The 12,966-nt window shown below is 35.5% G+C and overlaps 1 protein-coding gene across 4 annotated transcripts in view; it reads right to left on the reverse strand.

The window, feature by feature from the left end:
* Nucleotides 1-12,966, reverse strand: part of EMB3142 (nuclear pore complex protein (DUF3414)) — a 447,780-nt gene that overhangs the window by 28,075 nt on the left and 406,739 nt on the right. For 3 of the 4 annotated variants that reach the window (XM_089384462.1, XM_089384463.1, XM_089384460.1), the window contains exons 43-45: nt 3,738-3,857; nt 3,458-3,596; nt 2,310-2,651 (exon numbers count right to left, since the gene is read on the reverse strand). In XM_089384462.1, coding sequence (XP_089240588.1) covers nt 2,568-2,651; nt 3,458-3,596; nt 3,738-3,857 — 343 coding nt within the window. In that variant the 3' untranslated portion in view covers nt 2,310-2,567. Of the gene's footprint in view, nt 1-2,309; nt 2,652-3,457; nt 3,597-3,737; nt 3,858-12,966 lie in introns of those variants that run through there. The other variant, XM_089384461.1, reaches the window with a different exon arrangement.

Raw genomic sequence — 12,966 nt, forward strand, 5'->3', positions numbered from 1 at the left:
CTCCTTTCGGTGGCTTGGCAGGCTGAATTCCGGTGAAGTCCTCCTCGGTTTTTCGGCAGAGTTCCTTTCCTTGTACTTACTTAATGTATTTCGGCCATCATGTACCCCTTCTGACCTCATACATTAGGGGGCATCTGTTATAGCTCCAAATCTCACTCTTATGGTTTGTGATGCTGCACTTATGGCCTAGGGCAACCCCTCCTTCCAGACCTGGTCCAAAAATTTAAAAAACAGTGTTTTATTCCCTGTACGCGACTTTGCCCTGTGTTAAACGCGTGTACACGCGGGTATGTTATACCCAACCCGCGTGTATCTATTAAAACACTTAAAAAAATATAATTTCCTCTTTTTCGGGCGGTGATCGCGGGTTTACCTGCTGGATCACCTGTTAGTGCCCGTGGCCCAACTGTTCCCAACCAACTCCTAACTAAAAAACTACTTTGGAGAGGGTATAAAAAGACATCAAAGGGAAGGCCAAGGGGAGAGAGAAAGGAGAGCAAGATTATTATGCTGAGATCTTTCCCTTCAACCAATGCTAACTGAGGAACTGAGTGATGTTGATGACATGACACGAGGAAGCCATTGTTCACTATTAGCTATTTTTATTTAGTATTTTAAAATTTCCCAGTTCTTGTTTGGAGATGCCTTAAGGCAAATTTTGAATGTAGTATGACAATGGACATATATCATGATTCTTATTAATATGTAAACTCCAATTTGCACTTGATAACAGACTAGAAATTTTGAAATTTCATTGTGAATGTTGAATGTTCAATCATGTGCATGTTTAAATATATAAAGTTTAAATCATAAGTATTTTAATTTTCTTGTTTAAATTTTTAAAATATACAAAAATATATTTTAATTTATAAAATATAATATTTATATATTATATGTATAAATTATAATATACCCCTGACGAACCCACGCACCCTGTTTCAAAAAATGACGTACACGTACCCATCCCTGAACCTGAACCCACATTTCTTGGCAACATAGCTATTTTATTTCCTTTGCTACGTTTTATTAATATATGGAAAAAAGAGAAGTAATTAAACATTATAATTTCTTATATAACTTTGTTCATTGATACTAAAAGAGATAAGTTGTGTTTATGCTTCTCTAGGTATCGACTAACAAACTATTATGAATCACCATATATCTGGGCTATCTTTAGATTTTTTTGCCATGACTAGTGACTTAAAGTGTAGTTGTCGATATGACAAGAACTATTTAGAATTTTTTCTTCTTAAGGGAGGACATTTGGTGGATAATTTTACTCTTCCAAAATTTGTTGCTACTGATAACACCATTATTTTTTATGGAGGTAGTTGTTTGACATTTTGATTCTTGACCATTATTTTTAATGGAGGTAGTTGTTTGACATTTTGATTCATCGTATCAAAGAATGTTATCTTTGAAGTGTTTCACATTTTGTCTAAAAATATCACTTTTGTATGTAATGATGTTTTTCCTTAACTTCTCAAAATTAGGAAAGCGTTCCTCCACTTTTCTTTAAGGGAAAAGATAAAATAGAAAAATATTAACAAATTCTCATAATTGCCCCTCCTAATCAGCCCCACCTTCCCAACTAACAATAGGGCCAGGTGTTTGGAAATAGCTTTTCCATTAGTTTCGAAGTATATGCAATAGTTAGGGTGGCAATTTGCATAACAAACAAACAAAAAGATGCATAAGCAAAATTCATGGCAAAAGATGAAATAAGAAAGAAAATGGGAAGGCAAAGGGAAAAAAACTTTAGCTGATTAATTATCATGCATTCTTGGAATAACACATGGGTAACTAGGTTTTGCCACACAAACCCTTTTTTTATTAGGTATCAAACAAGATTTTGCGTTAAGCTTGACAAATTTAGTTCAACTAATAGCATAATGTGCCTGGTGTTGTTTGTTTTTACAGTATTCTCATAAGAATGGAATTTTACTGGGTGCCACATAGACATCACTATATATCTAAGGAAATAAAACCCACAAGCATTATATATCGAAGGAAATAACACAATAATCACATGCACGTAAATCTTAAGCTAGGCCACGCTATAAATGACATCAACGCCATTTTTTATTCAACCAGCTATTCGCCCCGGAAGAATAGATTACTGGATACAACCGTCAAAGACATTTCACATGTATAAGATTAAGCATACATATTGACATACAAACAAGATCTGCTCATGCCAGGTTTAGAATGCCTTTCTCTTCCAACGGATACCAGCATTTGTTTCTATTGCTATAGTTAAAAATTTGTTCAGGTAAAGTAAAAACAAGAAAATCAATGTTACAACAATATTAAGGATATACAGTGGGAAATGTTACAAACAGAGCTATGCTACATAAAGCGATGATGCTTCCAATAGAACCCAAAAAACAAGAAACTGGAATAATAATATTAGAAACGAAAACGATTGTTCTCCTCTTTCCACAGCACAAACTTAGAGCTGCCATTTCCATCCATCCCCTTTGGAAAGTGCACTTTATGTGATTACAAATCTTAGCCGAATATCCAAAGAACACTTGCGATCATTAACACTTTGGTAAATGTTTAACTTATGATCCATATCCCAAAAGAATTCTAGATTTCAATGAGTGAACCAACCTGTGCAGAACCTTCAGGCTATGACCCGCTTTATCCTGCAAAACAAAGAATAGTTCTAGAAAAATCACTCACCTTCTGAGATCTTTAAATCTGGTCTAAAATTAAGATGCTGATATTGAATATAAAAAATATTGGGGTGAGAGACAGTTGACATAAGGTCCTCCCATAAGTTAATACCCCTTTCATATATTTAATCTGCACCGAACTCAATTTGGAATGCAACCATAAAACTCATTGCCAAAAATGTTGCCAGACAATGATTATTGAAAATAGAATGGGAATTTTGCTTGCTCTTTAAATTCTTTATTATTAATGCTATATAAGTTTGTAAGTACTGTTGCTACTCTTCTGAGACATAATACGCTTTTAATTTTGGTGTCCTTGTTTATAATGGTCCAATGCAATTCAAAAGAGTTGTTGACTCTAGGCAGCATATTTGATCAAGTCAAGGGAAAATGATAAAACTAAAAAAGTCAAAACACACTATGCAAAAACAGAGAGAGAAGAGATCGGAAAACCAAAAACGACATCCATTGTGGAGATATCTCAGATTTTTTGGAGCTTAAACTGAAAGAAATCAAAAACTTGCAAATTATTACTACAATGAAACCCAGTAGAGGAATCCTAACACTTTTGCTTAATATTACACATTTACAAACTGGATAGACACAAATTTAGCTAGCCTTAAACCATCCATTTAGTTAATATAGAACCATAATCTAGGCTCTGTCTCTGTCCCTCCACACAGCGTTTCTATTAAGGAACAAAACGTATGCCTCGAAAATTATTGAAAGACGTCCCTGCATCAGCAGTAAGAAGAAAAACATGAAAATGCACTTACCTCATTCAAAACTTCAAGTCTTTCCAAAATAGGTAATATTCTTTCATTTAATAACATCATATCCTCCCTTGATCCAAGAATTGTCTCCTTATCTATAAGCTTTGTCATGCCTTGGCTCAGATGATCAGGTACTTGTAATCTATACGCACAACTTTAAGTTAACATTACATCCACAAATAAAGAGATTAAAACTAAAAACACTCGACTTTTGATAAAATGAATACAAACGACACAATAACACCCATTTATGGAACAAATATACACAGATGGGAAGCATTACCTGTTTTCAAAATGAATATAGAAAAGATTTAGTGCATGTTCCACAATATGTAGCAAGAGAGTTATTAAACATTCCCTATGTCCCACAGCAGAGCACATCTCAATCATTGCCAAATATCTCCTGCAAACAACAAAAAGATTGTTGCGTACACTGTAAACCATCAATGGGCACATCATGCTAACTAATTTCATTCCAGAGCATAACTTGCATTCTTTGCTAGGAATGTAAAAGTTTATCTTTACAGGAAAAAACATAAAGTACATGCTGGATAGAAGAGTTCCCTCGTGTTCAAAAATTGAGAACCAGAAAATCAAAAATATGATTAAAGTTCTTCTGTAATTCAGAATATAAATGACAGTATTTCTTATCAACCAGCCCTACTGATTAAACTGAGAGATGAGAATGGGAAAGGAATAGGGAAGGGAGAATTGTCAGTTCTCCATAAGACCACCACTGTCCTCATTATCTGAGCATCCATTCACACACTGAGTGTTAGTGGGGTTACTCCCTAGATTACACATTTCATTAAAGACACCTCCCAATTCTTCAATGTCCTGCCACTCAAAAGAAATGACAGTACATCAATGCCAAGTTGAAGCCTCATTTGAGAAATGACTGAGTCACTGTTGTCGAAATCGCTGTCAGTCTAAGTTGCACGAAACGGGAAAACGGGTACGAGTTTCCGAAACGGGAAGCGATACGAAACGCGACCTCCCCAAATTTTGGAAATGGGGAAACGCGAATATATATATATATATATATATATGTGTGTGTGTGTGTGCAATCATAAAGCATAAATGATACACTATAATTTATTACACTTAAACATTAAGATTTAATTTACATCACATTTACTCATGAATGGTCACATAATGAAAATAAAAATATCGGAATATCCAAAAGCAACCTTTATTATATATCCAAATCTCAAAATCAGCCTTTATTTATATTAATATATGGGGCTGCAAGTACAATAAAGACTATAAAGCTGCAAGAGAGAGATCCAAATCAGGATTTTCGGCATCCACATCCCATTCTTTAGAAGGACCATTGTTGTATTGGGAGTCTCCTCCTACATAGTCGAACGACCTTAGTGCTCTTGATTAAATACACGTTTCATACCCTAGTACCCTACATGATCTTGATTATTGGGAGTTTCCCATGCATAGAGGGCTTGGTTCTCTTGATTAAATACAAGTTCCATACCCTAGTACATGATAAAATCCAATGGAAACATTGCAATCCCTCCAATCCTGAAATCCTGAAAAACAAATAAGTCTGCTGGATTTTGAGTGAGATCTAAAATTCTACTTTCTCCATATGAAATCCAATGAGGGTGAAACTACTCTCAAACATCATGAGTGATTTCATGGTAATGTTAAAAATTTAAGTAAAAGGATGAAAATGAAAAAAAAAGGAGAATATCACTTTTACTTTAACAATTTAACATTACCACGAACAACATATACCTCAAACTGCCTGATGAATTGCATATCAACACTAGGGCAAAAATTCACTTTTATAACTTTAGACACGCATCTAGAAGCAACAAGAACTCACTAACATACCCTAAAAGTAAATTAAAAAACAAATTAAAAATAAATAAATAAATAAAAAACACAAGTTAATGAGGAAACGTGGGTCGTACGGCCCTGAAACGCGTTTTCGGCCGTACTGGCCACGTTTCCGTTTCGGGAAACGTGGCAGTATGGCCGGAAACACGTTTCACGGCCGTACCAAACGCGTTTCCGCGTTTCGTACCCGTTTCCGTACAGAAATGGACCTCTATACCACGTTTCCTGCAACATCGCTGTTAGTGCTTTCTTCTCCTTACTTTCCACTGAAGCTTCTCCATATGTTCAATAAACAGGGTATATCCACACAGGTTGAACACCTTAAGGCAACCACTCACACAGCAGTGTACATATTAAAAACCTCAAATAAGGAAACAGTCCACAACTGTAGCCAACGTGGCCACTTGAGGCAATATATCGATGCAAAAGAAATTAATTCACATAAGCATGTCTCACAATTGAGCATCAACAAAAGACTCTCACATGCTCCTTAAATAGAGATCATGGACCAATTGAGTGTTATGCCATAGATCAAGTGTTATTAGTATAAAGGAGAAGGACAATCAAATCAATTTACATCAACAAAAGACTCTCACATGCTCCTTAAATAGAGATCATGGACCAATTGAGTGTTATGCCATAGATCAAGTGTTATTAGTATAAAGGAGAAGAACAATCAAATCAATTTACATCTAGAACATAATTGTGACCATTGAAAATAGATAATTACAAAAGAACACTAAAGAAACACACTTTAGCTAAAGACGCATTAGACCAACTTGAACATAACTAACTCACATGTGTCTAAATATCACAACATCCACCCCTAAGAACAACTTAAGATAGAACTGAAGGGCTTAAAAGGGTGACACAATAGGAGAAGGAGGCAATAGAGCCTATTCCACCTTAATGACAACTTCCTGAATGCCTAACATACCTTGAAGCTTTGAAAACTTGGCCTATATAAGGATCTTTGTGAAAGTTTTCAACTTGATCATCTGTTCGACAATAGAGCACTTTGAGGATATCATCCTCAAGAAGCTCAATGTGTTTGTGACACTGATGTTGAAAATTGCATCTTTGGTGAATTGAATGGCACTTTGAATATCACAACAAAGTGTGGTTGGGTGCTATTACCGGTACCAATTTGAAAAGATTTGTTGAAGTCACGAGGCTTGTTGACTTGCATTAATTGTTGTTCAATACTTCTCTTTTCTTGAAGAAATAGTGTAAATTTTAAATAACAATGGTATATTCTATGCTTGCAACAATTACTTCAATGTCCTTTAGATAGCCCAATGACAATTTCCAACAACAATCACATTAACCAATAATCACATTGACAATAACTATAGATAGAACATAAACAATAAATGCAGAAGACAAGCCAAGACGAGAACACCAGGATATGGCAAATGCCAAAGGAAAACCCCAAGATGGGGAAAACCCTTTGATCAATTCTTCTTATTATTATATCAAATGTTCAACAGAGAGAGTACAATAAAGTCAAAATTGACTTGCCAAACGATGATCAAAGCAACCTTGTCAAATATGAAATTTTCCTACAACAATCAACAGACCTAACTAGAAAGTCAGCGTTGGTCAAAGCAGCGACACACTGTCCACAATGCGGCTTGGTCATACCTAGTCAAACTCGACCTTCTTAGGTGCTCAAAGTGAACCCAAAATAGTGATTAAAATAGCGGTCAAACTTGGTCAAAGTCTGCACTTCAAGCCTGTGGTCAAACCTGCAGTCAACCCAATCAACATGCTCAGAAAACCTCAGTTTCTGTGCCAATTAATGCGGCCCTCCAAAACAGAAATTCTAGCATTAAAATGCAGTCAAAGGAGGTCAAAATACCCAGCCATGGTTGGTCAAACCCTGCAACAAATCTTGTAATTTGTCCTCTTTCAGCCACACGTGTGAGAGAAGAAGAATTTCTCCTGTAATTTGTACAACCCAATTAGATGAGGAGAGAAAAATGATGTTGTGTGATTTTGCCTGTTGACCACTACGTGTCAATGACCCATAGCAGTACACCCTCTTTTTTTGCAAAAGGGATAGTCCCTGATCAATGTGTCTGTGCCGTCCAGCGATCATCATCAGCTTGATCATCATCTTATAATGTAAACCAAGTTTGCATGTGTATAATGTAAATAATCTCAGCAGATCTGGATCGTGTATGTAATTACCTAGGTAAACCTATTTTTCTGGTGACGATCTACATTCCGGGAGGTTTTTTGTCTCACCGATCCATTCTCGGATGGTCAGTAGAGTTTTCCCTCAGCCTTACCCCAAAGCCAGAATGGATTTTCTTACTGGGATCTTAGGGGAGTCCTAGTGTTCTAGATCGAGTCTATGTAAAAGTGATTTGGGAATAATCCTAACTATTTGGTGAGATTATTTTATTACAAATTGCTTGATCTGCTAGATTATATTTTGTGTCGCAGAACTGAATAGTCTGTGAGGGTATTTTGCAAATGGGTCTTCTCCTTTAAGATGTAAAAATGTAAAAATCATGATGTAAAGTGTCTTGAAGGTTAGAAAAATAATTTATCCCCTCATAGGTTAATTAATTAAATTTTTTGGCCAAAATTAATTAAAATCTTAAGCTAAAAATTTAATTAATTCTAAGTCCTAGGTAAATTTAAATTCTCCGAAGGCAAAATTCGTTGGTACTTAAAAATTAAATTTTAAAAGGTCGAGGAACTAAGGTAAATTGATTATTTTGCTAAATTTTAAGTCTTTGGTCCCTAGGGTTAAGTTAAAGTCAAAATTTTGAGGAAATTAATTCAAAAATTTAATTTTTGAATTAATTAAAATACATTTAATTGAAAAATTCGAATTTTCTCGATAATTTAAAATTTCGACGGATGAGATTAAAAGAAATTTTGATCCTCATCAACGGTCGAGATTGCTTTGACAAGGATCACTCGAACTAGCCATTGGAGGATTTATCTTTAAATAGGAGGTCGTTTGTCAGTCAAATCATCCGATCTTTGGAACGTGTACTAAGCTCTCAAGCTCTCTTGTATACTTTTTTTGAATTAATGCAAAAGTTTTTGGGGTTTCAATGTGTTGTAGTGTTCTTCTTCATGAATTTATGGTAACATTGTTTTAACTCCTGTTGAATATTATGTGAAAACTATCAATCAATAGCTCTCTTAGAATAATTTGAATATGGGTATCTTATTCAGTTTGTTAGATCTAGGGTAACATTTTAAATTTTGATTGAAGTAGCAGGTATCTCTATTTCTTCAGAATTTTATTATTGTTCTATTTCTCTACTTGATTTGATGGTTGATCTAGTGTTTGCAGAAGAACTCTCAGGTTCTCATTGAGCATTTGGGGATACTCTTCGGTTGGACTAGCCAACTCTCAAAACATATTTTCTGAAGAGCCTACTTCATATAAGTCTCAGGATTTATCTAATGATAATCTTTTTTTCTGCAGGGTGTTTTTGGTCTAGTACCTCTAAAATTTCAAAATATTTTAAATATTTTGTGGAAATTTTGATGAATCTAGCTATTAAGAGCTTTATATTATCAGATCTGAGAGTAGAGTTGAAATCATAGTCCTCAAATCTGATAGATCTGTAAATTATTTGTATAGATCTAATAATTAATTGTATAGATCTGTTATTTACTTGTGTAGATCTGAAATTTTGTAATATAATTTTGAATTTTAACCCTTGGATTTTTTGGGATTTTCTATATTTTTGTACATATTGGGTATTGGGTTTTTCTCTTTTCACTTGTGTAGAAATAGATCTAAGAAATTAGCCAAGAAAATCTTCAGATCTGAGCTAGATCTAGACCCTAGAAGACAAGATCTGGGCTCAAAGATTGTTTGCAGGAATAGATCTGAGAAATCAGCCAAGTAAATCTTCAGATCTGAGTTAGATCTAGACCCTGGAAAGCAAGATCTGGGCTCAAAGATTGTTTGCAGGAATAAATCTGAGAAATCAACTAAGTAAATCTTCAAATCTAGGATTTTTCAAGCAGATCTGGGGGTTTTGAGACATATCTAGGCTTTGGAGGGAAATATCTTATCCCAAATCTTTTTACAAGGCCAGCCACTAAAGATTTTGCAATAAATCTGAAGATCTTAAGCAAAATAATTTTTTAAGAACAAGGGTTTCAAGTTTTTGGGCTCCTAAGCCCAGATCTGCCTTCTCCTAGCCCAATGCTAGTTCTATTGGGCCTAGTGCTAGCTCTCATTGGCCCTAGATTCTCTTGCTCCATTTCTAATTTGAATATTTAATTTTCTGAAGCTAATCATTGGTGGGTTTTGCAGAAAATTTGGTAAAACTTTGTGTCAGGTATTGAAATTTTTTTGGCAACTTGGGCAAGTGATCTTCAAGGCCTAGGGTCTAAGGGTTCGATCTTTAAACCATCTTTTTCCTCACTGTTTCCTACAGCAGTGATATACCTTTCTAATAGTGGTGAAAAACACATCTAAGTGGTTTGAAATTAATTAAAAAATTGTTAAATACATTAATAAGTCATTTATGTTTGATGTGTATCAATAATTTGGCCTAGATCTACATTTTGGGTCACTGTTATCTCTGAATAATTCTGTTTCTGAAGTTTAAAATATAACAGTGGAAAAATTTCATGTGGGTTAGCCTAAAATCAGTTCTTAAGTTGTCTAATACATTAAGGAATTAATTTCTTGAGTTGGGCATTCATCATTAGACTTATTTCATAATTTAATTGCTCGTTGTAATAAGTATATCAGATCTGATATAATTTCGGAAATCACATCATAACGGGCTGAAATTTTTTTATAATTCATGTGGGCAAGTTTGGAAAAATTTCGGTAAATTTTTGGCATAAAGATATCATTGATAGCTTACTGTTTTCATTGTCATATTGCTACTGTCATAAAGTTTTTATTACTGCTGTCCTAAAAATTAATTTCTGAAAATTAAGTACTCTGTCACGGAATTGTGATAAAATACATATCTTTTGTTTCATAAACTAAGTATTTTCTGAGCATCTGTTGATATTAATTGCAAATAATTTTTTGTTCTCTTTGAGCTATAACTGTATCAGAAAGATTTGAAATAAGCTTGTGTTCTACTTGTAATATCTTCAGGGGTTTAATTTTGAGTCTTCCTTTAATAAAGCGAACATTTCATTTGGGTATTGAAAGTTTCTGCAACATAAGCATCTTTTCATCCTTGAATCTAACTTCATCTCATCTTCTCATCATCTAGTGCATTTGCATATAAGTTAGTTTTGCATAAATAAAATTTACTTCCAAGCATAAGCTTGGTCGATAGAGAGATAGGTATCCATCCATTTTTGCTTGAGTAGCCTGCATTTAATAGTAGTTAAAATGGTGACCTTACAGTCGTCAGAGCCACAGCTCTCTGCAACACCGGACGCACCGAGTATGTCAAATTTTCAGGAGAGGTATCATTAATCACACCTTAGTGTGCTTCACCTTATCTTCTTTTTACCAATTACTACGAAATCAGGCTCAATATAGATATGATCGAAGGGTTAAAACTTAGATAGGCCTTTAACTAAAATTAACCAAGATTCTTGCATCTCACATTAGTTTTAGGGTTTGCATTTCATATAAGATAGTCATTCATCTAAGCAGCAATTGTTGATCGATTACTTGGTCTTCATTTCCTTAGCAAGATTGTTGACTCCATAAGCCATTGGTATTAATCATTAAAAATCTAGTAAAATCCTACAAGTCTTGCTAAATCTTAATCAAGTACTTGATCGCTTCACTGTGTCTTCCGAAATGGTTGGTTCCCAACCAGTTCTTCTTCATTCCATTTTTCCATAGGGTCTACCCCCTTAGCTTGTTGTAGGGAGACAACTTAAATAGAGAGATTGGGGATCAGGGTGACAGCCCCCGATCTGAGCCGTTGTCGCGGTGCCTAGACATTCTGTGCGACAACAATGCCAAATGAGGTTTGAGGTCTCTCTTATTTATACAAGTCATTGAGTGTCAAGGGACATGTCCATTGGCTTCATGAGCCTACATGATGATGCGGCCGACCTCGACAATTTGCACGTGTGGTCTTGACCTCAAAAACATATTTTTCCTTGTCCAAATTTGATGATCTTTAAGTCGATTTTGGTCCTCTTGAAAAGAGGAATTCGATGTAATAATCATCTCCATCAAATGAGTTGTCCAAAGTGGAACTTGGCCCTAGTTGCCGATTTTAACACTCCTTCTCAACTAGGGAGAATTCCACCTGCCAATCCATCCATCATCATGTCATATTGTCATCATGAACTGTCTCTGCATCTCATCTCAACTATGTTGAACATTGATGTAATAATGAAGAAGAATCAATCGAGAGTGAGTCACAAGACCTTGCCATTGTCCACTAATCGAAGTCATTCCAAAGGTAGAATCCTAATCGGATTTGATCCTGAATGATCAAGTTGTTGAACACCATGCATCCTAGATATAGGGAGTATGGAAGTACACGATGCATCCATCTGTAGTGTTATGGTCCCTATCCTCTTTTCCCAACTCATTGGCCAGATGAGAGGTACTCCCCATGAGAGTCCCAAACCACATGGGTAGGATGTATGTTGGGGCATCCGCAAGAGAAGGTGAACAACTTATCCTACTCATATGCCATAGGAGAAGGCGAACAACTCATCCTATGCATATATCATCAATTGTAGGGGAAGGTGAACCACTCACCCTACACACATGTGCAAACACAGGGGAAGGTGAAACACTTACCCTACACACATGTCAACCATCATGGGGTATCACATGGGGAGGTGAACCTCTCACCCTGTACACAACACACCTATAGGGGAAGGTGAACCACTCACCCTATGGTCGCTCATAGCTCCAAGAAGTACCCCAAGCCCGTAGGAGCTCCTAGAACTCAGTGTCCAACTCAAGCAAGACCCTCATGGGAGGGACCTTGTCTCTCTCAGAAGGCTAAGAATTTGACCTTCCCCAAATTTCAAATTTGACAGGTTGCTTTGATCATCATTTGGCAAGTCAATTTTGACTTTATTGTACTCTCTGTCTCTATCTGTTGGACATTTGATATAATAATAAAAGGAATTGATCAAAGGGTTTTCCCCATCCTGGGTTTTTCCTTGGCATTCGCCATATCCTAATGTTCTCTTTCCTTGGCTTGTCTTTTGCATTTATTATTTATGTTTTATCTATAGTTACTGTCAATGTGATTAATGGTTAATGTGATTGCTATTGGAAATTGTCATTGGGTTATCTAAAGGACATTGAAGTATTGTTTCAAGCATAGAACATACCATTGTTATCTAAATTTAACAAATAGCAAGTGCACATTGCTTCTTACAGCAAAAGTTACAGGTCTAAAACCCATATTAAAAACATAACTTGTAGTGGACCACCAATCATCAAAATGATTGGCCCAATTGAAATCAATGAAACCAATCAACAAAGGATCCCCCTTTGAATTTTATTGTATCCCAAACTAAACCATACCTCAAATTCAACTAGCTATCATGGGGTGTTTTCATGTACCAAGCAACAAGACAAGCAACAAAAGAAATATCAAGATAGGCATGAGTCAAATACAAAAGGTCACCAACTAATTGATGATACAAAGTGGCAACATGTTTCAGTCAAGAATAGAAGGGAGAAGGTCACATGCATACTTATACTAGGAAAG

Source organism: Pinus tabuliformis, chromosome Q (assembly GCF_031772625.1).
Source record: "Pinus tabuliformis cultivar Carrire ecotype Pingquan chromosome Q, CPIR1, whole genome shotgun sequence".
Lineage (NCBI taxonomy): Eukaryota > Viridiplantae > Streptophyta > Pinopsida > Pinales > Pinaceae > Pinus > Pinus tabuliformis.